This window comes from Anser cygnoides, chromosome 10 (genome assembly GCF_040182565.1).
Source record: "Anser cygnoides isolate HZ-2024a breed goose chromosome 10, Taihu_goose_T2T_genome, whole genome shotgun sequence".
Lineage (NCBI taxonomy): Eukaryota > Metazoa > Chordata > Aves > Anseriformes > Anatidae > Anser > Anser cygnoides.
In genome coordinates this window covers 22,581,231-22,608,585 of record NC_089882.1, presented here as the reverse complement: position 1 = coordinate 22,608,585, position 27,355 = coordinate 22,581,231, and the positions used below count along the sequence as shown (strand labels likewise).

The 27,355-nt window shown below is 43.7% G+C and overlaps 1 protein-coding gene and 1 long non-coding RNA gene across 4 annotated transcripts in view; one reads left to right on the top strand and one right to left on the bottom strand.

The window, feature by feature from the left end:
* Window positions 1–2,045: 2,045 nt before the first annotated feature.
* Window positions 2,046–6,158, bottom strand: LOC125182522 (uncharacterized). The gene is made up of 2 exons (XR_007162495.2): window positions 6,002–6,158; window positions 2,046–2,227 (listed from the first exon to the last, which is right to left on the bottom strand). It is a non-coding gene; the product is annotated as an uncharacterized lncRNA (long non-coding RNA).
* A 246-nt stretch (window positions 6,159–6,404) lies between these two features.
* Window positions 6,405–27,355, top strand: part of PHF2 (PHD finger protein 2) — a 95,822-nt gene continuing 74,871 nt past the window's right edge. For 2 of the 3 annotated variants that reach the window (XM_048061577.2, XM_048061574.2), the window contains exon 1: window positions 6,405–6,666. In XM_048061577.2, the coding sequence (XP_047917534.1) occupies window positions 6,569–6,666 (98 nt within the window). In that variant the 5' untranslated portion in view covers window positions 6,405–6,568. Of the gene's footprint in view, window positions 6,667–18,224; window positions 18,411–27,355 lie in introns of all 3 variants that reach the window. The other variant, XM_067003270.1, reaches the window with a different exon arrangement.

Sequence of the window (27,355 nt, the reverse complement as noted above, 5' to 3'; positions counted from 1 at the left end):
GATTGCAACTGAACCTCTTCTGATGGTTTTTCTGCTTGTTGTGCCTCAGACCTCAGCTCTTGCTGGTGACTCCCGCAGTCATGCGGTGACAGTGACAAGCAGTCTGTCCATGCAGCCCATTGCTCCAAGAACCAACCATGAGAGCAACAAAGGATTTTAAAAAAATGCATATTTTTTCCCTTGCTTTTTGTCTTTTCATTCTTATTTGCATCAGTGGCTGTGGACTCTGCTCTGACTTTAACCTTGCGTCTGCACTGATGTATTTGGGCTGCTTTTCCTGGGGGCTCGTGGATGCTTTGGGTGCTTTGATGTACCAAGCACTGGGTGAAGTGAGGCCTTTTCAGGGAGGGAGCGGGACAGGTTGCTGCTGCTTTCATCCAGCAGATGTGTTGTGAGGGAAGCCTCCTGGCTTGTGCTGTAGGTGGCAACTCTGACTCCTCTTCAGTGGCTCCTGCTGCCTGTGGGAACGCTGCTGCCCTGCTCGTGGTGTGCCAGCTAAATCACACTTGTAGCTGAGATTATGACGATTTGCCAGGGGAGGTATTGTAAATCCAGACTGGCAGATACAGCTGCTCTGTACTGCCTGTCTAAATTGGCTGTTTCCTTAGAGAGTAGAAGCCCAATTTAACCAGGACTTAGGAAAGAGGCAATGACTGCAGGGCGCATGAAAGAGGGGAGGGATGTGCAGGAGTACCAAGCCTTAGGCTTTTGTTTGTGAGTGCAAATGACTGCCTGAGCTCCCGCTGCTTCGCTCGCCCACAGTGCCTGCAGAGGGCTGCCGAGCACAACCGCGCTGGGCCGTGGCTGCCTCCCGCACCGCAGCCTCCGTCACAACACTTCCTGAGCACTAGGGGCCTTCCAGGGTGTGTGGAACTTGGACACCGGGCAAATTGTGAACACAGTCCAACGAACGTGCTGGGAAATGTGTTGCCCAGCTCACAGACCGTGGCCCAGGAGCAACTGGCTTGAAGTGGAGCGGACGTGTGGCCTCGCAGTGAGGCTCTACAAGCTGCAGGCCCCTCGGCTGTGAGGCGTACGGAGGTTTGGCTTCTCCTCTGGCTCACGCCAGCACAGCTTCCTGCTCGTCCAGGCGAGGAGCTGGGTCACTGGCTGGGTTTGCTGTCCTGTCTGTGGGGAGCCAGGGTGCGTCTCAGGCTGTGTGTGAGGGGTTACAGAGCGAAGGCTGGAGCGAGAGGGTGGGCGGCGAAGCCCGTGTGCCGGGGCCTCCCAGCCCAAACCCTTCACCAGCCGCCTGTCTCACTTACACAAGTGTTTCTGATGAGTTAAAGCAGGTCGATATAACACTACATGACTGGCTGTTTTGCATGTTGGAGGATGTGGCCTGTAGGAATCGGCAAAGTCGCCATCCAGTGATGGAGAGGTGGTAGGTTGATACGGGAGGCTGCTCTCAGACTCAGCCCTCACTTACTGTCCTCCCCTTGCTCTTGCCACAGCCCAAGCGGGGATGGTGTGCTTCTCTGATATTTATTTTAATTTTTTGTATTTAAGCTATCCTCCTGAAAGTTAAGTTTGATGAAGTATTGCACATGTAATGTGTGTGGTGAGAGAAAAGGCATAGCTGGTGTGATGCTTCCTGCCACCTGGGCTCTAAATGTGAGGACTATGTTTAATGGAAATATTTCTATTGCTGAATTAAATGTTTGCTTCTGTCACTGAGCTTAGTAAAATGTGACAGTCATTCCACTACTTTATGCCCTGCTGTAAAACACAGACAATAAACACTTCAAAAATATTTCTGTACCCAATGTTCATTAAATTGCAGGAGGCTTTGGCTAATAAATGTATATACTTACTTCAACAAGCACATCTGCCAGCACACCTGAAAGGCTGCAGGACGTGGTCAGGGTGATGCTGCAAGGCAGATGGTTGCTCTTCGATCCCACTGCCCTCTCTGGGGCTCCCCCCGGCTGCAGCAGTGGCACAGGAATACCAGGAAGGGTGGTGGTGGTGGAGGACTACTGGTGATTTTCTGAATTATTAGAATCTTTTCCTCAAAAAAAAAAAAAGCATTTGAAATCTTAAAATCTTGTACAAAATGCTGGTAAGTTTTTATTGACATCTGATAGGGTGGTCAAAGTTCAGGTTTTATGAACCTTGCAGATTCTGGTGAGCCATGCTGAAGACACAATTTTATTGTCAGTACAGTGCTGATGCCCAATGAAGTAGCTTCCTTGTGTCAAGGTCCGGTGTAACGCGAGATTGTGTGCTGAAATACGAGGCAAAAGGAAAGTGCTTGAGTCGAAAGGTACATGTATGGACTGATAAATGCAATTTGCGTTAACTGTTATGAATACAAAATAAATTCTTTAACTAGATCTTTAAGCTAATTTGCTACATGAAAGGCCCTTTTAACCTAGTCTCCTATTACAGTTTCAGTGATTTTAAATTACAAATGCTGTTTACATTCTTGACTGCCTTGCTTCAAACGGCATATCTCATTATTCCCCCTGGTTTGGAATTTGGGTTTACTTGGGTGTTTTATTACAGCATTTAAACTGCTGCCTCTGTGTATTTACTGTAAAGTTCTCCACAGGACAGCCCTGGCACTGTGAGTACTGCGTGACCGCTTGTGCCCATGGTAGACCTGCAAGTTTCTTCCCACTGTTATCTCACTTGGCCTCCGCTTCTGCCCATGGCAGAGCTGAACTATCACAGGAGACAGTGTGTGCAAGCTCTCTGGTCAGATTCTTAACTCAACTGTATGTTTTTAGAAACCACGACATCATAGTGTTTTGTGAGATCTAACCAATTAATGTAATAAGGAGATCTGGTATCAGATGAGGAAAACTGGAAGGGACGTATGTTGTCACCAACTAGCTCCTCTCTTGCTGAAGCTCAGTGATCCCTGTTTTTTCAAGGTTGGTTTCATAGATATCTTCTTTGTAAACATTTACTTAATGAGCAAATATGGTCGAAGGGGAAAAAAAGTTAATGTGGTTTACTTCTTTACACTAGCAGTGAAATAACTCCAGGGACAATGTGTCTAAAGCTACAGAGAGGGACCTTGTATGTACCACTGTAGAGGAAATCTACAGGAAGTACAAAATGATAATAAGGAAAAAATGGAAAGCTCAAAAAATGGTAATAATGATCTTCCCTCTAATAAAGAGCTGGTAATGGTAATAAAGAGCTTCCCTCTGTGCTGGTGATCAAGTCAGAGCCTTTTCTGTACGCCTCCCCAGGCCAGGAACCCGAGAGCTGAGTATTGTGAACCTTTACTGTTTGCAATCAAAGAGCAAATGGAGGCTCCTCAGAAGTGCCCAGGTAATTCAGAATGTCACAGCTGGTGAGGCTTGTGCTCCAGGATCACCTAAATACTCCAGAAAAATCTCATCCCCTTCCAGAAACTCAAAGATGGCAGCAGATCTCTGTGTGTGTGGTAGCCCCCGGGCTCCTAGTGCTGTGTGAGCTCGGCCCACAGCTAGGCTGCTGTGAGCATCCTGCCTGCGGAGTCTGCTGTCACCATGCAGGTGTTTTCTGGACAGCTGTTTGGGCTTATGCTGTTGGGGGGTTGTTGCTGTTGTTGTTTTCCTATCGTTTTAAAAATATTTATTAAAAACTTGCTTCGGAATTTCAAACAAGTTAACTCGGTGACCAAAAAATTATGTTAGGTTAAGGCATCTCAGCATCGCTCCACCACTCACTCCTCCCTGCGTGAGAACAGCCAAGCACCCTCCTTGCACGGCTCCTGGGTCTATAGAAAAACTCAGAACAATGAGACAACCTCACCGATTAGTTTCTTTATCTGCTAATCCCTGGCAAAATGAATTGTACAACGTCTGAGTTGCCAGAACAGAGCATCTGAGTCTCCCCTAACTTGTTTCCATGCAGTTTTGGCAGTGTCAGCTGCAGTAGCCTCTGGCACGCCATCAGACAACCCCACCAACTTTGCACAAATGCTTCTGCTGGTGGCGCCGCTCTGCTGCTGGAGCAGAGAGCAGCAGGGGACAGCGGAGCAGCCTCACACTGCTCGGACCGCGTCTGTGGAGCAGTGTCTGGCTACACCCTCGTGCAGCCCAGCCACCCTTTGTTGTGGCCACCAAAATCCCCACAGTGTTAGGAGGGTTTCTTTCCCCAGTGGCTGCGGTGGAGACATGCTGATGCTAGAATTTCAGGTGGTGCTTTGGAAATAGGACTGTTTTCATGGCGATGCTTGTGGAACTCAAAGAAAGGCAATGAGGATGTGATTTTTCACAGAACATATGGGTTTGCTAGCTCATAAACCAGGAACAGGGCACTCCAGGTTGCAGTTGCATGCCTTTCTAGTGTGCGGAGGCAAAAAAACAATTTTTGCTTGACTGTCCCATAATACTAAAGGCTATCAAAATCAACAAAAGTTCTACCTAAACCTTTGCTGCAAAGCTGAGAGGTTCTGATGGATGCGGTTGGCATGTTCAGGTGGTGAAGAGGGGATCCTATAAAAGCCCACGTAACTCTTGTGATGGTTTTCTGGGCCTTGTCTCCTCATCCTGCATTACTCCCTAGACTCGCTCTTCTACTTTTCTGGTTGAAACCCCAAGCAATTAAAATCATGATAAATCAATTTAAAGTTAAAAGGGGTCTGATTTTTAGAGGACAAGGTCCTTACACCACTCAGCATAATGAGGAAAATAGGCCCCTTTGTGTGCCTCAAAACGTCATTCAAAACAACTGAGTCATAATGTAAAATGTAGGCCTGTAAGCTTAGCCCTGTGTTACCACACCTTGAGCTATGCTAGAAATTTAGTTTCACTCGTAAACATTCATGGTAGACCCAGGAATGTAATTTCTGACACTAGTTCAATGTAGCTCTGCATGAACACTGACTGAAAGTCATTGCTGTGGCATGTAAATTTGATGGGCAAGGCAAGTAATTTTGACAATGTCTCTTCAATTGGCCTAGACAGGTTCTGCCTGTGCCGACAATGGCCTTATCTCTGCAGGGGAAAAAAATAAAGCTCAAGTTATTTGGGCCCTTGAATTCCCCTTGTCCACTACAGGTGATTTCTGATGATTTTTGCTGACTGCTGAAAAAACAGAAAGGTGTCCATTTTTTTTCTCTACTGACAAATAGATATATTCCCCCATCCCCCAAATGAGATGGATTCAAGACACCAAATCAATCGTAACTGGCAATCACAGGTGAGGTGGGACTCTTTGTGACTACTTTATGAGAAGTTTTCGCACATCTATGAGAAGTGTGCCAGTGGCTATCAAGCACACTCAGAACGTATATCCCAGCAAAACATCCCAAAGTGTGACTATTTTAACCACCCTAACAGCTGTTTGGAGCCTAGGTGTTGGGGGAAATTCTCAATCTGGGTTCAAATTTTGCCTTCACCCCCACTGTTTACTGCTCTCTGTCCATGAGGAAGCCGGTGTCTGTGGGCAGTTGTAGTCTGGGGCTACGCAGGAGTTGTGTCCAAGTGGCACCCCACAGCACGTAGCCCGTACCTGCTGGCTTTGGGTCAGTACTTCGCAGGCACGGGGTGTTTATTTTCACCTCTGCTGTAGTAGCCCTGCTTGCTCCGTGGCTAGTGGCGATCGGACCAGCACATGCAGAGGCAGGTACCTTCACATGGACTGCAATTCTACCAAACAACTAGCAGGCCATTTATAATTATTTTTTCTTCTTTTTTAATATAAATCAACACACGTGCAGCTTGTGCCCAGAGGCCCCTAACCACCCCCAGAGTGCTACCCAGTGGGGTGTCCTGTCAGCCGGGGGTGCAGCACGGTGGCTATGAACCACTTGGAAGCGTGGATGCTCCGCACCCGGCCGCGGAGCGAGAGCTGCCCTTAGCTGGGGGCGTCCGAGCCTGGCTGCGGGACGGGGGGCGCTGGGGGGAACCGGGGGGGGGTCTCGCCCCCCTGCCCCCGTCCCTGGGCACCCCCCGCCGTTCCCGGGCCACTTTAAAAAGTCCCTCCCGGGGCACCGCACCGGCAAAAGCCCCAGGCAAAAAGCGACCCCCCTCGGGCCCCGGGAGCCCCCCGAACTCACCCGGCTCGGAGCGGAGCAGAGCGGAGCTGCCGCCTGGCCTCGCCTCGCCTCGCCTCGCCTCCCCCGCCGCCGCCCGCCCCAGCAGAGGAAATATTGCAATGTTGCAAGCTGACGTAAGGACATTACAAGGAAAGGGCTACATTTCGGAGTGTTTATGAAAAGCCTCGGTACTGTACTGTCACCAGGGGGCATGCAATATAATGCATTTCGCCAAACATTTTGAATAATAATCATTTAACAACAACAACAACAAAAAAGCCCCAGTCCGGTCGGTCGGCGCTCGCGGAGCCGGAGGAACCATGCAGCCAAACTTTGCGAAGCCCTTTATTATTTTTCTGACATTGCTCGCTCGCCCTTGAGGAGCCGTAATTGCATTATCTGATTTTTCCCCCCCCCTTCTTTTTTTCCCCCTTCCCCCCCCCCCCCCCCCTCCCCGCTCCGTCTCTCGACATTGCAAATTTGCTGGCATTTTGGAAGGAGAAGCAGCAAAAGCTACCTAGCGGCAGGAGCCGCAGCGAGCCCTGCTCGCTTGTCTGGGAGTCCAGTGTTGTTTTGAAGGGAGCTAACATGGCGACGGTGCCCGTCTATTGCATCTGTAGGCTGCCATACGACGTAACCCGCTTCATGATTGAATGCGATGCCTGCAAGGACTGGTTTCACGGCAGGTAACACAAAGAGATCGGGCCTTTTCCCCCCTTTCGCCGCGATCCCCCCCTCTCGCTCGGTGCCTTTCGCCTCCTTTTCTCTCTCCAGGGCAGAGCGAGGGAGACGGTGCCGTTGGAGCCGCTGCCGTGTGCAGTTTTCCAACAGGCCTTTTTGGAGAGGAGGAGGAGGAGCCACTCTGCCCCCGTCTCTCTCTCTCTCTCTGTTGTATTTTTTTTTTGTTTTGTTTTGTAAATTTCGCTCAATTCTCCTCACAAAGCCCCCCCCCCCCCCCCCCCCCCTTTTCTCCCCGGGGCTCCGGTGTCATTGGGGTGGGGGGGCTATTGTGCTTTCCCCGGGGCGGGCAGCCGCCGAGAGGGGACCGCGCTCGCCCCGCCGCGGGGGCCGCTCCTGCGGGGACCGGAGCTCAGCGGGGGCCCTGCGGCTCTCCCCGGCCGCTCGCAGGAGCGGCTCGGAGGCGGCGGGGCGTCCCGGGGCTCGGCCGCCCTGTCAGCGGGCTCGGCCGCACGGAGCCGCGGGCCCCCGCGCGGGGGTTTTCTCTCTCTTTTTTTTTTTTTTTTTTTTTTTTTTCTCCTCTCTCGCCACCCCGCAGCACCGGGTGTTTCTGACAGGGCTGCTGCCATCGCCGCGCCGGCCTCTCGCCTTAACCCTTGGCGGGGCGAGCCGGGCGGCGGCGGGGCAGGGCGAGGGCTGAGGGAAGGGAGGTGTGTGTGTGTGTGTGTCTGTGTGTACGGGGGGGAACGCGGCGCCGCCGCCGGTGAGGGCCGGGCTCCACACGCGCCCTGGCGGAGGGGAAGCGCGGCCACGCTGGCTCCGCCGCGCCGAGGGGGGAAGCCCCTCCGCAACCGGGGAGCGACGGCCCCGAGGCGGGGCGCGGCCGGGCGGGGAAGACCCCGGCGGGAGAGAGCCCGCCCCTCCGCCGGGCAGGGCGCCCACGCCTCCGCGGGGACGGGCAGGGTCCCCCCGGTTCCCCCCCGGCTCCCCTCCGGCTCCCCCCCGGTCCCTCCGCCGCCGTGTGGCGCCGAGCCCCGGCGGCTCCCGGACAATGGGCGCCCGCCTTTGAACGGCCCCAGCCGCCCCAAGGGCCGCCCCTGAGGGCTGCAGCCCCTCCGAGGGGGCTTGTTTAGGGCGGACAAAGGCGGGCTGGGGCTCTCGCCCCGGTTCTCCCCTAAAGCTTTGTCATGGAAAGCAAGCGCAGGCGGGCTTTTGTGCGGGAGACAATGGCAGAGCGAGCGCGCTCGAGTTAACGCCGCGAAACTGAACTTCGGGAGCGTTTCGCTTTCTTTTCTTTCTTTTTTTTTCTTTTTTTCTTCTCTTTTCCCTCCGCTGTGAGAGCAGTGGGGAAGTCGGCAGAGGGGCTGAGGAGCCGGGTGGCGGGGCGGGGAGGCAAGGGATGGGAGAGGGAGTCACAGCCAAAATTAAAATCCAGTCTGTCACAGGACGAGCGCTGGGCACGGGTGGTGGTCGGTGAGGTTAAATTGTGTTAAATTAAAGGTGTTGGGTATGTGCCTGGGGGCAGGGGGCACTGACCGCGGTATGGGTAGCCGACAGGCCCAGTGTCAAGTGCAGTGTCCTGGGAACTGGCCCTGTGCGCAGAAAAGCTGGTAAAGAAACCTAGCGGTGGCACTCGGGATGGTGTGCCATCAGTGGGTTAAAAAGCTGTTTATAAACGTGAAGCGAAGTAGGGAAATACGCAGTTCTATGCCCGTGTTGACGGTGGGGTGCTCTGCGTTTGTGGTTCTGGACATCAGGCTCAAACAACGCGCGCCGGCCTGCGTTAACACCGAGGTGCAGGTGAAACTGAGAGGCTGAAGAGAAACTTCAACAGTTGTGCACTTGAAACTCGGGACACTAAAGAACTTGATAAAAATGAAGACTTTCACACTTCATGGATTCCTGAAAACCTAAGCAGGACAAGGAGTTAAGCGGCCTTGATACAGTGGGTAATGTTGATTAAAACTGATGAAAAGCGATCAGTTGTAACTGACCAAGATGATGATCATTCTGTGGGCAGCTCGGTGACTGTCTTCCACACACAAAAGGAAAGGTGTTTCATTTATAAAGGGACAGAGTGGGGTTGTAAATCTGTCACGCTGCCTTAAAAACAGGGTGCCGTATGCTTTTTGCTTAGCCACAAGGTAGCATCCAGAGATGTATTTTAATGTAAACAAAACTGAGAAGGAGGAGACTTTTGTTCGAGGGAAAACCTCAGATAGTGTATTGGAGAAGTATGTTGACTGATTAAGTAGGAAACCCCTTGTATATGTGCCTATTTGATTTGCTTGGTATTACATGAACAAATACACATTCAACAACGAAAAATGTAAATCAGGATTTAGTCACGTAGAATTGTCCTGTCTCTCTCCTAGTCTCACAAAGCACTGATAGTGTTAATGTTTACATGGATACTCTACTGCAAACAAAAATAAACAAGTGTGCAAAGCTGCACAAGGAGGCTTGCCCAACTTTTTAATTCTGTAATCATGCTTATGTCTCTTTTTAACATGGCACACAGTGTGCAATTCAGAAAACAAATGTCATTCCTATTTTGGATTTGTGGAAAAAGATCAGGTGTTTTCCTGCTTTCTTTCTGGCACTAGTTTCCAAATATTTAAAGAAATGTTTTTCACAGTTTCAGTTACACAGCAGTCACTGTCTCCCTGCAATCTAATGGTGGGTAGCATCTCTGTGGCAACTTCAGAAGTTCTGAGGGTAAATTAAAAGCACTAAATGTGAGTTAAACTTGTTTAATGCAATTGGAAGTTGGAAACAGGGAGATGGAACCACCACCACGTGACAGATGAGCGCTTTCCAGACCACCACAGTGTACTCAGCAGTTTGCTGACGTGCCATTGACTACAGTTTGGAAATCACTGCTCTGTGATGTTTCCTCAAACAAGTGCCAGAGGGAGGGAGTCAGGGTTCTCAGGGGCTTTCAGATTTCACTCATCAGGGAAATTCTTATTAGTGAGGATTTCTCTTGTGAAGCAGTTTGATATTTCTGTAGAATTCATTACTTAACTCTGACAAGCTTCTAAGTGGTTGCTCATTGTTATATCTGAACTTCTGTGTGGCGGGGGAAGGCTGTACCTCAGAGCACTCCTCTGTTTCCTGGCTGCCTGTCATCATTCTGGTTTGGGCCTGTACATAGTGAAGTTACTGCGTTAAAATACACTGCTGAATTGATACAGATGGCTGATAGGTTTCTTGTGAGAGACAAAGATTAGGCATCCCTGTTGATTATGCGCATCAGTTGTTACTGGTAATCTTGCCCATGTGGTGGTGTTGATCTGTAAAGAGAAAGAGGGAAGACTTTTTCATCATTGGCTCCGTTCCTTTCCTGTGAATGCCTTCAGAGGCCCTTTGTTATGACTCCATATGTTATCCATCATCAGAGACCCTTAGACGCTGTTTATGAAGTGGATTGAACTAAGGAGCCACCGGTGTGTTCACAGAGTGCTGTTTGTGACTTCTCATTAGATTGAGTTTCAATCGTTTTTGTGCTTTCTATGTGCCTGAGCAGCTCGAGACGAGCAGCTCCAAGCTCTGGTGAGAATGGAGATGAACTTATAGGCAAAAGGAAAAAAAATGCGACAGCAGGGTTGTCAGACTGCTCTGCTCATGAAGACCGTACATTCTTTGCCAAAGAAATGCATAGAGTTGGGACACTTTGAAACGCTTACTCTTGGATTCCCAAGGAATCGTGCTTGTCCCTGCTGTTACTTTTCCTCCCCTGTGGTTAGTTAAGCTGGCAGAACGTTTCTGTAGCACAGCACTCGCAGGGTTTTCCTGTTGCAGTGGTCATGGACTTGTCATCCTCTGTGAGACTGATGAGTGGAAATCTACTGAAGATACCACTTAGGTCAAACACAAAGTCTTATGGCCTGTATTTACAGGATTACAGTGGTCTCCAGTGGCCCTAGTTGCTGAGTCTGCACAGTCCATTCTCACGAGGGATATTGCTGGGGACTACCTGAAAGTCTTGAATAAGGTGTCGGACTCAAATGAGCAGATAAACCATTCAACATTCGGACTTCTCTTTGTGGAGCTGACCATATACTAGCTGCAGTAAACCCAGCTCCCCAGTCCTGTGTTTGCTGTCCTCTGCATACTCCTACTATGACCCCCAAACTGTTTTCTGGTATCTCCTGAAATACCCCTGAAAATTGGATGGCAGCTGTGGCTTTCATAGTGCACAGAACCCACTTCTGACCAGCCAACTCAGCGTAACTTCAGGTTGCAAACTCTTTTCCCCATATTTGGCACAGGATAAAACTTGTATAGTGCAGATATTGTACGTGATTTTGTGTGGTCATTTGGTGCTATATGTGATGTATGCCATCTGATGTGGATGTTTGGTCTAGTGAAATCCCTACACCCCAATTGCTTCTAATCCTTTGCTTTCTTGTAAAAGGCCAGCCTGGGTGCTCCACGCTTTCCTAGCTCCTGCATCTTTGCCATAATGCATGTATGTTACGTCCCCACCTCTTGGGTTCCCTGCCTGGTGAGGAATGCCAGGAGTCATCCTGCGTGTTATCCAGCAGCAGGACTGCGGGTACGAGCAACAGCTGAGCGTCAGAGGTTCCCCCAGCTGTAAAGCCTGCTGGTGTGGGAGATGGCTGTTTGGGTCTGGGGAAGGCGAAGAAAGGAGAAGGAGGGAGTTGCAGCATATGCTGATTGACAAAGAAGCTGAGAATCGGCAGGTTCCCATGTAGCACCTCTGCTACGTCATCTGCAGGCCTGGCCAGCCAAATTGCTTTGTGCAGGCAGTGCTGCAAGCTACAAGTGTTTTCCAGGCCCCGTACTGTGCAGGCTTGCTTTAGGTAGGGTGGGAGAAGATAGTTCACCAGCTCAGGGGCATGGTTTGGCAAAAGCATGTTCTGCGTCTGCTTTGTGAGCGGCACCTTCTTGTCTACATCTCGGTGATGATGTTGGTCATATAATCTGTGAAGTTGCACGTGGTTTAGGAGCTGCCTGTTTTAGGGACACCCTCTTCTCCTGTGCAGCTTTGCTGCAGTTGAAAGCAGTTATGGTATTTTTGCAGACAGTTTGTGAAAGCAAAATAATAATGGTAGGAAGATGTCATGTTTAGGAAGAAGTCATATTTAATAGCAAGCCTCTAACTACCAAACTCAGCTATTACAGGAGGTTACAGAACCTAATATTCAAGGCAAGAAAAGTCTGTTTGTACAAGTTTGTTCAACTAAAAATCCGTTCTGGGTTATTTGGTACAGCTGTAGGTGAAGGAAAGTGAGTTATTTTCTCTGCAGTGGATATTTTGTTACCAGTATTTAAAACATGCACCTGTGGTCTTAGGGAGGGATCGTACAATCACTTGATAAAAAAAAAAAACAAGTATTTTTAATATTTATTTTTCTATTCCATGTAGATTTAAACTTTAAAACTTTCTGCCGCAGGCATAGCTGAAGTAAATGGCTTAGTAAAATTATAAAAGGTTTAGTTAACTAAAAATTGTTAATGCAGTTACTGTATCAGCATAAAATTATGATGGGTTTTAATCATAGTGCCTTGATGCACAGTATGAACTCCATCTGGATTAAGAAATGCACTTGTCTGTTATATTGCAAAACTAAAAACACTGTGTTTGGGGAGATGTAATTCTCCTTCTGGAGTGTTCAGCATTGCCTCTTTTTTAAATAGGTCTAGTTTTGGATGGCAGTGTCTAGTTCTTCTCTTGTACATCTTTATCACTAGCTGTGGCCAAATTTGGGTAAATCTTAAAGATTAGGTTAATCCTTAAAATACCATGCAGTTCCCCTTAGTACTCTAACAATGGAGGGAATTACTAATGTTAATTGTACCTTGCACAGAAAAGATTTCATTGAATATGAAGAATTTAGATAGAACAAGGTAAATAACTTTTTTAGATAAATAAACAGTTAATATTTAAAATTATTTCAAGTTCTTTCTGAAGAGCTTGTCAACATTATAGACTCAGTTATACTGAGAGGTTGACTAGAGCAACTATCATGAATAAGCCATACTAATACCTATGCTGGAATGTGTTTCCTTATGGATGATTTATTCCAGGAAAAAAAAAAAAAAAGGTTGTTGAGAAGTGTTTTTATAGAGCCCATAAAGCATGCTAATTATTCTGGATAATCTGTCCATACAGACAATATAGTGGGAATTGTTTACTTTAGAAGGAAAATAACCTAAACAAACCAAAACACCTACTTAAAAATATATTTGCAAGTGTGGAACATGAAGAAGTTTTGAACTTACGATAAAGCTGTTAAAAGCCTTCTTCTGTTCAGGCTGACATCAATGTCACTTTAATCTTCCTTTCTGTAACATAGTATTACTTATTCTGTAAGTTGAAAGCAGTTCAGAGAACCTAAGACACTTTTGTCAGTTCAAATCCATTATATATATTTAAATGCATTTTTTAAAAAAATATCCAGGACTGCATAGAGGTAGAAATGCGTGGCACACTTGTCCCAGTACTCATACCAAGTTTGTTGTCTTGTACAATTGTGTGATCCCCCAGTGATTTTTAACAGCAACTTCCAGAGTACAGGGAGTCTGGCCAGAAGGTAAAGCGAGTCAGTTTTTGTGTTGCCACTCAGTGCTGTGTTATTGGTCCTTTGGCATGGCTAAGTAGACTGCTCGTCTTACCTTTCCACATCCATTTGTACTCTGAGAAAGAAACTATGATTCTGAATAGAAAATATATTAGTTTTAGTATGCCATCAAAATTTCATTTGACCTCAGAGAGTCTCAGGCCTTTGCAGTATCAATCACATCTGCAGGAATACTTCGCAACTATTTGTTAAAAGAATATGCTCGATTTATATGGCAGATTTTCAAATACATAGTTTTATCTGCAGTTTTATCTTGCAGAGAAAATATGCTAGAGTGTTGAAAGCTTGTATTTGCTGTAAATTAGAAGTATTGATTTCTAACCCCTCCAAAATAAGTTTACGTTTAAATTGAGGTTCACCCTTAATTTTCTAAGGTGGAATTTTAATGCTGACATCCCCAGGAAAAGCACTTGGTGCTGCACTCTCTTGGTAAACTGTAGGCTAGTCTGTGTTTGGATTTGCATGCAAGAAGTGCATCAGCTTCCTCACTCAAATATTTTCAAGTCTTCTGTCCTCTTCTGGAGCACTGCCTAAGTAGCAAACTGTTTTTCAGTGGATGTTAATACAACACTTAGGTCTACAAAGCTGACTTTGAATGTTCTTTTCTTTTATGATCAGTTCTTTGCTGTAGGACTCAGCGTGACTGTAAGACACCTCTAGGTTTACAGTGTCTGGATGCCTTGTATTTAAACATGCTGGTTAGAAAACCCTGAGGTTTCAGTTTGAAACAGCGTTTAACATGCACTTTGAGTCCAGTTGTGAAAAGCACTGTTTAGTCCATTTTGTGCAAATAGGAGTTTAGGTATAATGAGTGCCTAACTGGCCTGTGCATCGAGGCCTTGACATGTCAGCTCAGCAATCACAGAACCTCAAATTAAAGAATGCTTTAGAAAATACGAGTTTCAGTAATACTAGGTGTGGACAGTAACGTAGGAGCTGGCCTACAAATACGTTGTTTGTTCAACCGGTATCTGACAGTAAGTATAGATCACATAAGGGTGTTGTATATAAAGATCCTTGTAATTTCAGAGGGGTTTACAAGTAAGAGGATAAAATGTTGTGAATTCACAATTCATATTTAATTTAAAAAGGCGTATTTGAAAAAGAGTATAAATGAGTGCTCTTCAGCAGCCCAAACCTTTTAGCTAGACTGTGTTTATTAAGCAGTCCTACAAGCATCCAGGTGCCTGTTAAGTTCAGTAATAGCAGGACTGCACCCTTAGCAGGTGCTGGAATTTAATCGGGGAGTTAAAGCAATGCCATTTTTCAGGCAACAAAAAATCAGTTCTGCACGCAACGTGAGCCTTGATTAACTGACCTGCTGCTTTTTCCTTATTGCTAAATAGCTCTGCAATGGAGGAAATAGATAAAAATGTCATGAAAAAATGATCAAGGCAGTGTAGCTATGTATGGAGAAAAATTGGTGAGGAGAAAAAATGTTCCAGATGAATTATAAGACTTTCTAAACCCCATAATTTTCAGTAGCACCTTAATTCATTTTCCTCTTTGTGATCAATATACATTTTCCAGTGAACGAGTGAATGTATCCACCTAAGTTCTTTTGATCGTGTTATTTAAGCAGAGTTATTACAGTTGCGCAGTTCTCATGCACAGCTGCTGAACTGTTTGTTGGCTTTGTACCAGAGATACCTGCCTCCGGACACTAGCAATAGGGGTACAGAGCCCTTTGTCAACACAGGAGGTCCAGCTCTGCTACCTTTCTAGACATCAGGTGGCTGATGGCAGTTCTGTGGCCTCCGTGAGATGAGGTGGAAGCCTTCGTCCTCTCTCAACATGCCAGACACATTCAGTACCACGGGGCCGGCTCAGCACGGTGGCCAGGCTGCGCGCCGTTCAGGGAGCCGTGGCAGGCAGGCACTGGGTTAACTAAGAAGTGCTACGTGGCTCCTTGTCACACTTGGAAGGGGTAAGTGGTAGGAAGGGAGGTTAGTCTAGGATGTGATTGCTTCAGTTCGCAGATAACATAGCCACAGTGAAAACTAATGGTATTTTTATAGCCTGGATAGCTGTCTTGTGTATGACAGCCTGTAATAAAGCAAGCATGGGCTGCAGCCTAGGTACAGTTTGTACAGCTGTACAATTGCACAAGGGCTCTGAGTAAATACTTGGTGCCTGGAGCTGCGCGACTGCCGCAAGTTTAAAGCTAGCTCCGATCTGCCTCCAAGAATTTGGGTTACACTTTAGAGTTGCGCCGTAGGCATATGCAGAGCTGCTGTGAGTCGTGCTCTGTGCAGGAGCAGGCTGCTGAGGCCCTCGGTCGCTGGCCTCCCATTAAGACAGTGTACTTTCACTTTCAAAAGCAAACGATCTTTTTGCTTGAAGCTTTATTAGCAACATTTTACAACACTTCCAAAACATGCAAGTTCTATCACAGCAAATATAAAACCCCACTTGTGGTATTTTACTCTTATTACAGCATGATTCCAATGAACAGAACTCCATTAGCTAAATGGCACTAACTTTCTAGTTGTTTTGACTTGTTTTCCTGTTCACCAGAAGTTCCGTATATCTAAAATGTCTTTTGGTTCCTCAAAATATTTATATTAAACCAAGCTTGTGATACTAAAAGTGTGAGATAAAGGTGCTCTGTAGACCTAGATGCTTTTTTTTGTGATGTAAGTGAGCTAACTCTTTGAAATCAACTGGATTTTTGACAGTAGCCATTTTATGGCTTAGTCTGCAATGTGTGTATATATTAGAAAATCCTAGACTTGCCAAGTGATATAAATAGTAATTCCTTTCTAGACTTTTATTTGAAAACAATAAGACTGTGCACAATCTATTTAGGGCATCATCCACGATCTATTTTGGGGGCATTATCTAGCTGTTCATTGCATTGAAATACCTTTCATATAGATTATATTGGCAAAAAGGTTTTAAGGAAATTTCATAAGTTCTTTTTTTTTTTTTTTTTTTTTTTTTTCAGAAAATGAACCTGCTTTTAATTACTGTGTTAGGCAAATTATGTGTAATTTTACTTGCAACAATGTAAGTGCTAAATGTGAAAAATATTGTAGGCCTTAACTGACATCATCTGCAGATCAGTGAGTACGCTTCAAAACAAGGCTTCCTAAATTATGAACATGTACAGTTAGTCCAGTGCAATCTGAATGGCTAAATTCACTCTATTCTTTCCAGATACAGTAATTAATACACAGGATTTATAAAACAATTGCCACTGCACCTGTGTTTCTGATGGAAATGTCATAATAACAGGAGATACAATTTGGATTTATCTTCCACATAATGGCTGAGTAGCTCAACCACTTCTGAAAAAAATTCACAGAAGGGTGGGCAGTGGTGACTAAGCTCACTGAGGACGATTCAGCCAGACTTCAGCAGTTCCTCATTTATTCTGTTGCATTTTTTTTTTTTTTTGGTACTCTCCATAGCTGGAATTCCAGACGGGGGGGTTACATCCAGCACATGAGGAGATAATTTTCTCATGGTCTCAGAGAGTGAAAACTCCTTGTTGAGCTCCTACTTTTTTTGAGTTGATGTAAGAGGCTGAAGATGTGTGAAGGATGCCCAGCCAGGAGTAAGTGGAGTTCCTCTCCTCACTGCTTCTCAGGTAGATCCCTGGAAAAGATGGGTACCTCCTTCTTCTGCTCAGGCCATGACTTAGTAGTGTACTTGCAGTCCTGAGCAGATGTGAGGACAGTCACTTTCACTGTGGTTTCTATCTAACAAGATATTCAGCTGTTTTATCCATTAGTTCTAGTAAGTAGTCAAGACAGGCCTAAAGTTAAGCAAGAATGTATTCTGACATGAAAAACCCAACTAATTTTAAAAAGAAAAATAGTTTTAAATTTTGTATTTGCAGTTATTAATGTGATCCCTTAGAGCTATGTGAGAGCACTTGCAGTTATGGTTGCCTTTTTGTCTTTAATTAGTTGCTTATGGATTTAATTGCATTTTCCTCTTTTAGCAAAAAATACAGTACATTCACCCTCAGGAAGAGCATTGTTCCTTAAAGTTTTTGTCTGGCAGACTCAAAGGGTGTAACAAGTGGGGAAAAAAAAGTGAGATATTTCTGCTGTGAATCATTAGTTGTGATTTTTTGTTAAACCTCCTTTCTTTGTTTTTAACATCTCAATGGTAAGTGGTGGAAATGTGAAAATTGGCAGGAACATTGTTCCTATGGCATATGTGCCATTCATTGGTCTGGAAAGACTGAATTTTACATGTCCAAATTATAATGACTTTAAAAAAAAAACTAGTTAATACCCATTACTAAAAAAAAAACCAGCACAGTCTTCTGTGTTCCTTTTGCACAGTGACATTATGTCTACACTGTGTGTGGACAGAATAGTAATTTCAGTTGACTAGATGATGTCTTTGGTTTTCGTGGGATTTGCACATGTAGTATGAGTGATTGTAGTATGCATTTGTGATTGTTCATGCGTATAAAAATATACTCATTAAATGTGAGCCATGTGGTTATGATTTACCCTTTCAGCTCAGATCTTTATTATTACTAATATGGTGTAGAACAGTATCTCATTGTAAATTTCTAGCAGTGGGTACTGTAAAGTCTTCAGCATTCTGATGCCAGATACAACAAAGACTGCAAATGTTTTCCATTACGGTCTTGGATGAACATAGAATAATGTGGGAGCACATGAAACAGCCAGTGATGGTTATTCAGGCATACAATGCAAATAGCCAGAGCCTGAGCAATATTTAGTCCCTTATATTGAAATTTCATCAAAGTCTCTGGATCAGGGCAGGAGGGGGAAGTGAATGGGTTCGGCCTTCTGTTGTTGTACGGCCTGTGTCTGAACAAAGAGAGTATCTCCTGGGCCACAGTGCTGTCCATCTGTGACTTTCTTTCTCTCATGATTATTAAATACACTTACATACATTTACAGCAGTTGCTAAGGAATGTAAAATTAGAAGTGTTATCTACTGTACTTTTTTTTTTTTTTTTTAAGCAAAGACTTTCAGTTTATTGGCTGGAATTAATTGGAAGGAGGATCACTTGAACATCCAGCTCCTTACAGACTTCTATAGGTATGGTGTATGAACTCCTATCCCAGAAGTGTTTCTTGTGGAATTAAAGAATGCTGTCACGGTGAGGAATCTTGCTGGATACCTGGATGAATGCTAAGTGAAAGAAGGTTGGTAAAATTGTAGAGCTATTGAATATTTTTCCATCATCACTTCAGAAACGTACGTCACAGAAGTACCATCCAAAGCAACAAGATCCACAGAATGACCAAGTAACCGAATGCTGCTTTCTCACTGTGTGTAATCTAGCTAGAGAAGAAGTCCGTGGGCAATCTCTCAGCAGTTTCAACTCATTCATCCCTACCTTTTGTGTATGTAACCCTAAAGCCTGTAGTCTACATTTAGTTGCTGACTAGGGATTAATCATTGTAAAGACTTGCTTAATTTCTGGTCTGGAGAGAAGACCTTTCAGTTATGCTTTAATATTGGAAGTCATAAAAATGGTAGAGAGTGTTACAGAAGATCTGAGAAAGATGAGAACACCATTTCCTTACAGCTGAACACAGGATATTTGTTCTAAAATGGTAGGCTTGCTCTTGCTTAGATACCTGAGGTGATCTTGAAATGTTCAGACTTGTTCTGAGAAGATCCTATGAATTCACAGATTTTTAATGCCAAAATGGTGGTTGACTGTATTCTGTACTCTTACATAGAATATCAGTCAACTTTTTTTACATCAGAACAAATGAGCTTAATTAAAGCACATCAACTCGTGAGAAAAAGTCAACAAATTCACTAGTGAGTTGTTACAATGGTTGATTGTTTCATTAATAAAAAAAATAAAAATCACATGTATTTCCAATCTGTTTGCTTAGTTTCAGTTTCTAAATGTTGTTTCTTGCTGTTTGGTTAGTTGAGTCAAGCCCTCTTTCTCAGTCAGATTCTTCCATCAACACATTGATATCCTCCTGTTAAGAGTCACCTTACTTCTTTAATTGTAAGATGTTACAGTTGTTCATTTGAGTTCTGCTGAGAAAGTAGTTGTGTTTCTTCCTGAGTCCAAGAAAAAAATGTTTAATTCCTAGTTCTGTACAGAGATCTTATTTTTGACCATATTTCTATGAATGCTTTCACATATCTTCCACTCAACAATAATGGTTCCCTTTTGCTTTTTATATGTGTGCAGTAACTTGCCAGTCATAACCAGCAAATATTTGTTAACTGCATTAAACTCATTAAGAAGCCAACTATGATTTACTAGATATTTTTAAACAATTCAGTTCTGAAATGAGCTTTATACCTTTTGAAGTAAATCGCGAATATTAGCAGAAGACTGATTTATCGTTGCTAGATCACCACGTTAGAGAGGGTTTTACTTTCTAAAAACTCAAAGTGTGAGTATTTAAGAAAATTTAAATCACTTGCAAGTGTGGGCTTATGTTGAATTTAATCACAAGTGCGGTGTCAGTGTACCATGGCTACAAGCTAATAGCTCTCAACAGGCATCAGCAGTGGGGAACATTTCATCATCAGGTCTGCACGAGAGTTTCCTATCCGTCAGTCAGACCGAGTCAGTCTCGTGACCCTAAAGCCATACACCACCTCTCAGAAACTGTCTGCATTTTTCAGGTACAAAGTATTGTGTTAGCTGGGGAAAATTATTTGCTGCTATGTATAAGGGTTCATGTTCTCTAGTCAGTCTATTCTAATACGGAAGGGAAGGTAGAACTTTATGATAAAGCCTCAGAATACAGCAGGATGTTAAGACAGCATCTTTGGAAAATAATAATTTCTGAGCCCTGCAAAAGACATACTAGAACTGTGAAGGTGAAATGTCTGTAAAATATTCAATTAATTTGGAGGAGCCCTGCCTAAGCAATTCTCTGGGTTTCCAAAGGATTAGGAGAAATAATGCATTTGACTTCTTCAAAATCTGCTTTACTCAGAAAAGAAAGGCTGTTCTGAAGTTCCTCGCTTTCTGCATTGACTTTGTCTTCAACTTCTAACACTTTACAAACTGTATCAGAAGTGGTAACACTTTTTCACCCACAGCTGTATTTCACCCCATGGCACTACTTACAGTTTCCTGTAGTTTTATTCCCATGCTATTATTATCGAAAGCTATCCCGCATTACTAATGGCATGGATATATTCATTGAAACTTACCCATTCTTTTCATAATACCTATAGCTGTGGCCTTAAAAGGTCTCGTGGACTAAGTAACGAAAGCTGAGCACTACTGAGAGGCTCACAGCGTTGATAAAACTAGTCACGAGGACTCAGTGACTAACATGATGCCCTTCGAGCGCGTATTGAACCAGTTGGCCAGCATCATGCTGGAAGGAGCTGTACTGTTGGAAGACATGTCCTCAGCATTTAGCTGACCACAGGCAGTCATTAGAGTGCTTTATGGTCATTTCACCAGGCTGGATTTTGTAATGCTAAATTCTGTAAATAGAAAATAAAAATAATAAAATAAATAAAAAATCATATGGGGGGGAGGGGGCTGGCAGCAAGCTATACTTTTCTTTCTGCTCTTCTTGGTTCTTCAGCATTTTCACCTCTTGTTGCAATGTACCCGATCTAGCTGAAATGCACAGTAAATTACAGGTCTACACTAATGTGCTGCAACTATCTATTGTGTTTTGTAGAATGACGGAGCATAAAGGTAGTCTGGATTTAAAGTTGCTGTGTAAATTATTATAGTCAGAACTCTGTGTTAAATACTTCACCAGTATGAAGACATTTATATTTTCAGACATACTGGTTAAACACACAGGTTAATGAAGAGGAAAAAGAGATGGGACTGCAAGATTTTGTTACTGGCTTTGCTCCTCATTTCCTCCTGAGTTTTTGTCAAATCAGTTAACCCCTCTGTGGTCCGGTTTGGTTTAACTCTCATGCATGCAGTACAGAATGTAGCAGTAACAAATTGATATTAAGCCAAGGCCATAATACTGATCCATCTTATCTATAGGATGTAGTAACATCTAATTAGTTAACTTTAGAAGGGGATTTGAACTCTTTGGTTAAAATGTCCTTTGCACTCCTCATTAATATTTTAAATGTAATACGTAACACAATAATGAAAATGAGTAGCTTGTATCTGCAAGAGGAAGGGGAATGAAAGTTGTTCTGGAAGACGCAGTCAGAACAGGACCAGGAATTTGTTGGGAAGATGTGATCAAAGTGTGGTTTGTGTTTGTTGGATTTCATTCCCGTGCGTCTGGCTGACCATTTGAGTTACTTCTGATACAGAAATGTACAGGCACCACTGCAGCCATCCTTTTTGCTCTTCTTTTCCCATGCATTGACTTACACATTGTTGGAAGTATGTATCAATGATCTTTGCGATATTTAGTTATACTTTGTGGAAGTCAGATAAATTGTAATTGCACGGAATCTTCCTCAGTGATTTAGTGTCTTAAGAAAATTATTTCTTCAAGGCAGGACGTGTATCTTGAACATGCTGTGCTACTTTGCAGCTTGGCAGTGATATAGCATAGCAGCTAAGGGACGAGGCACCATGATTTTTCTGAGTGCGTGTCAGAACACTAGCTCTTGTGATATATGCTATTGTGAATAAACATGTCTGTGTACAGCTTGCAGTTTCTAGAATGCTGCTATCATAAACTTGAGTAATGTCATTTGATCACTCTTCCGTGGGTTTGTTTTTTCTTGTATTTCGTTTTTAGTTTCATTTTTTCTCAGCAGAAGTTACCTGATTTCCCATCTTACATAACTCGGTTTCTGATCAGCTGTATTTCACTCCTGCGTAGTCACTGCTCACTGTAACTGACAAAAAATCTGAGTTCATTCTCAGTTAATGTGAAGAGATTATAGTCTTTTGATTTTCAAGCTCAGTGTGGTCCATTGTCCTTGCTGGGTGCTGTAGGTATTACTCTAAAACAGATGTTCGTTTCAAATTCACTTGTGATGTTTGCAAGCTATATCATCCATGGAGCAGGTAAGAAAATGGGTACTAGTAGGGTGGTTCTGTGAGACATCCAACAGAAGCTGGGAGTTAAAATGTGCAGAGCAGTGCTGAGGAAATGGTGTAAAGTCCCGTGTTTCACCGAGCTTGTCCCTGGCAATGTGCTCTGGTCCCATTCACAAACCAGGGCAGCTCCTGAGTTGCATCAGCTGCCTGCAGTAGTCAAGGCCAGGCGGAGCACTGGGACACTGGGGCTGTGTGCGCTTTGCTGGAAGTGCCCTGGAGTGGTCCTGCGAGGTCAGGCACTCGCTGCTTGGCCTGGGTCCATGGTGGTGTTGCACTGAGCAGCCTCCTATGAAGGAGTGCTTGTGATTTACAAAAGGGAAGGAGAGGGAGTGTAGAGGAATGAGCAGCCTGAAGATATAAATAAAGCTGTTACACTGTGTGTATAACTAATCTGCAAGATAACTGCCAGGCTGCTCACCAACTCTCCAACTACTCGAGTCCGATATACAATTTATATCACTTTTTATAATACTGCTAGTTTTTTCCATTTTAAAAATGTATTGCTCTTGCTGAAATTAGATTATTTCAATGCTATTTGAAAAAATACTCAAACAGCTGTAGTAAGCAGTAATCGTAATTGTTCCTTTATGCTTCAAAAGTAAAGGACAGGAGGAAGTTACCAATTCAGCATGTTACTTGTAATCGGAGATGTTGTTACATCTTGTGTTAAAGAAACGACAAGCCAAGCCTTGAAGTTTTTACCTCCTCAAGCCTCTGCCCTTTCCTGGGAGGCTTTCCTCAGGGAGAGGCTGACAGATTTTTGTTCGTTTGCTTTTGCTGCCGGCAGTGGTGCAACAGGAGGCAGAAGGAGCGGAGTTGTTTTGTGCTGCGGCAACAGCAAGTTTTTCACTGATTCCAAGTTGTTGCTACAAACGCTGCTCAGAATATTTTTTGTGCATTTTCACGGACAGAGAGGGTCGGCAAATGACGTTATAAAGAAAAGTAGATTTCAAGAAGGTGTGGTATGTGGAGCGTGTTTCTGAACAGTGCTTACACTGAATTCAGCAGTGAGCAGGAATGCGTTGTGTTTTCAGCCCATCTGACTGCTGATGGTCACAGTCTAAAACAGCTGTCTGCTGCTTATTTTTTTGTTGTTGTTCTGTTTCAATTCTGTGCTTCATTGCGTTCTTGGAGCTAAGAAATTCTGCTCAAAGCAGGACCGTTCACTTTAAATGCAAAACACGGCTCACAGCAAGTGAGGTTCAGCTGCACCGGCCCCCTTGCATTCCCACGGAAGTCAGTGGCAAAATGCCTACTGAGTGCAGCGCAACAGATTCAGTCCTGAGTCTTGCTTGTGCCACAGCTCTTCGGGGAACAGGAATACTGAAATTTAAACATCAGTGGCCAGTACATACACAGATGTTTATGTCCAGTTTCCATAGAGATTACTGAGAGCAGAACATGTACTCAAAGCCGAATTTAACTCCTGGAAAGTTTCCTACTCACAAATCTGCTAGTGCTCTGCAAAGGAATATGTATCAGAATGAAAATGGAACAGGGCTACAAAGAAGCTGGAGCATTCCCCAGAACCTTTGGTTTAAAACCTTGTTATATTGCAGCTTTTCAGATCATTGTTGGAGGTAGGCTCCACAGAGTAAAGAAACTTTTGCACTACTGAGGGAGTTAGTCCTTCTGTAGGTGGCTTGAGGAAGATCAGCAAGTGTGTTTGTGTAAAAATCTGGTGCGTTTACCATGTGAGGGTGGGCATACAGAGTAAACCTGCTGTACAGCAGAGCCTTCCTGAGGATTGGTGTTCGATGAACTGTGGAGCATCTCGGGGAAAACCAGCCAGTGTGGACTTGAAACTTTCACTCCTTAGGTGAAGTTTTCCCTTTCAAGGAGAGCAAGGCTGTGAGTTCTCATTTTGTGTTGATATGCCACAAGCAAGGAAACAATATCAATGCTTTATGTTGGGTTTGTACAATGGTATAAAGCCTGCCTGGAGAGAAAGAGTAAATGTATTACTTCCCATATAACAACTTAAGTAGCTTTGGAAATGAATGCCACTAGTACCAGTTCTCATTTTCTTACTCTTTTTATGTATGAGTTGCAGTAAATGTAGCATCTTGATACATGCAATATAATTTTTAAATGATAATCTTAAAGCATAATGTTAAGCATAAATATAATGCTAATTTTGCTCAGGAATATGTGTCAGAATGAAAACAAAGTTTCATCTAAGACTTTGCAGAAGAATAGCAGAAATTCAGTAGCATGTATCAAGTGTTGTAGATTGAAAGAACCACAGACTCCAGGTGTATGAATGTCAAAGCCATTCAGTGTGGTTATGGAGACATTTAATCCCTGTCTCAAAATGTAACATGATTATGTTTTTTACAGTTCTTTGGTAAATGGAAATCTGCTTCATAAATTGTGTGCAGTAAATGTTTGTCAATTTGCAGACATCTGAATCAGTTGAAGCAAATAGCAATTTGCCAAAGCATAACATAACATACATAACAATGTGCAATCTCAAGAGCGTCATTCAGTTACTAATGACGGGGAATGTTACTGCGTATTTTTGGTCCCGTTACTTGTCTGTGCTCCTCCGCAGCTCAAAATAATGTGTTATTAAGAAATATTTTGGGGTTCTCTGTTAGTTTGGAACAAATTAGTTGCACAAATGGGAAGTTAGCAGGTCTTAGCACATTTGGAGCAATTTGAAAATAGGCTAAAAATTACTGGAGAGTGATGTGTTTCTTACTGAAAAGAAATTAGTATCTCCATTATTATGCACTAGTAATGACATCATGAACCCTAAGAAAATCAATTTTAGGCAGGTTATTTGGAATGTTCCTGCTTATATTTGATTTCAAATTTGCTTTTTCAACTTTTAAACCTTTTGTGTTTTTAAATGACACAAATCCACAGCAAAGATAAGGAAAGAGCAGCAAGACAAACATCTTAAATGTTTGCCAGAATGACTGCCAGAATAATGCCATTATGGCACATGAACGCAACCTAATAGCCACTTTTGAAGCTTGTCTTTTGCTTCCCACTCAGCCTACAAAAAGTGTTACAAGATTGTTCTGGCTGCCCAAAACAGCCTTTTCCAGCAATGTCAAAAAGATAGCGATCAAAGAGCTGTTTTATTATTATTTTTTTTTTAAAAGAATAATAAATTGGCACAATGGGGGATGAGAAGTAGGAAGTTTCTACTTTTAAGAGTTGCCTGGAACTTCATTGGGACAGAATGAACAAAACAAAGTCTGTCCATGTCACCTGAATTAAAGCGTTGGGTTTATTTTAACTAGAGAAGTGTTGAAGGTGCAGCTAGCAAATGGCTGGTAGCAGCAGGTGCTGGGGGCAGTGACCATGCTGGCTGTGGTGGCCCTGGCTGGCAGGCAGGTCTGCAGCTGCCCTCGGGCTCTCTGTCATCCTGGGCGGGTTGCCATGTATTTCCCAGAAAACGCACTGCTGCATAGTTCTATTTAAAATGCCTGGTTAAATGAAATTCTGATACTTAGTTTATGCATTCTGTCTTTCACATATTCAAAGGAGTTTTAGGTATGTCAGGTGTCTTGCCTAGAACCCTGAAAAAAAGCCATCTTCTTGCTGTTTTTAATTTGCTTTAGGTTAGGCAGCTTATCTTACGGAGGATTTGTATGTTACTTCAGAATTTTGTTTAAACTTCAGCTTTAGTTGATATGCATGGCTTTCAAAAGAGTTAAGCATTGCTCTAGTTTCTGTATGAACAGCTACAAGACCAGAAATTGCTCCTGACTTTTGGTTAGACCACTGCATGCTAAACAGCTTTGGAAATCCCACCGCATACGTTCCTGGGTTAAAATGGCTGTGAACCTCTTTTCTCTCCATGGAAAATTGAAATCCCGATTGCTGCAGTCACGTCTGCAGCCAAGCACTGCTTCTCACATGAGTAAGCTCCAGTTCACCTTGGTGTCATGAGAGTAATGCTGGATGTTCGCTGAGTCAGGCTCTAAGATTTCAGCCCAAAATAGAGCTTAAAAGAACAGTTTTATAAAATACAGTATAAGATTAATTTATAGCAAATTAATTTTCTAGGAATTGCCTGTCAAATCCCTGAGACCTTGCACTGTCTCAGAGCCTAACAGGCTCCTTTCCGCAAAGCATGATGCCTGTGGACGAGCTGCTGCTCTGAAGGCTGAGTAATTTACTGGGACAAATGTTAATATGGTATGTAGGCATGTGCTCTGAAATTGCTGATAAAGGAAGATAAACACTAATGCAGTACACAGAAGGAATTTGTTTAGCAGCAGAGCTTTGGGACCTGTTTTAGTAACTAAAAGTTCTGTTGAAGTCAAGAGGGAGAAAAGGGTCTCTGGGATCAAGCCTTGTTGTTCAGTGTGGTACTCGTTATTTAAGTGTGTGAGTAGATTTGTCTGGCATTGCCACAGCGTGTCACATTTACTGTCAGCTGGGTATCACCAACAGATATATGATCAATGAGCTTTTTTTTTTTCTTTTTTCAGGAATATATTTGTTTGTTTTATGTTATCCTGTGAGGGAGAAAAACCTTGCTTTTTACTGTTTGTAGAACACGTAGCCATTGGGAAAGGTTCACCTGTTATGTTATGCCAGGTCTCATGTTTCTCTCAGTAAATTCAAGTATCATCAACCTCTTACATCATACAACTTACTACAAGTTAAATGAATACCTTTGCAGACCAAGAGACCAGTAGTACAAGTTAGTATTTGAAATGTGTATATTCACGGTTGAATTTTGTCAGGTGGAGTAAATCATTGTGTCTCATTATAATGGACACAAAGGGCACTACTACATCTTATACCAGCCCAGTGATTCATCTCAGAAAAATTAGGAAACCCGTGTGTTTTATACCTTTGGATAGTACATATATTACTATGGGGATTTCTTTCTGACGTTTTTACTTAGTGTTTTACTTAGTGTTCTGTATCACATCTGGCATCTATTATGCTGAGATATTTGTCCTCTCTGCTGTATCTAAGGAGATGTACCATCTCCATGATGGATGTCTTCATCAATGAGACAATGAAGAGCACCGGGTAGGCAGAACAATCACATATTGCTGTGCTAATTAATAATTTTTGAGGTAAGTCTGCCATAGTTGCAGAGAAGTGTACATGAAAGCTATTCAGAGAGCACCACAAGTGTAC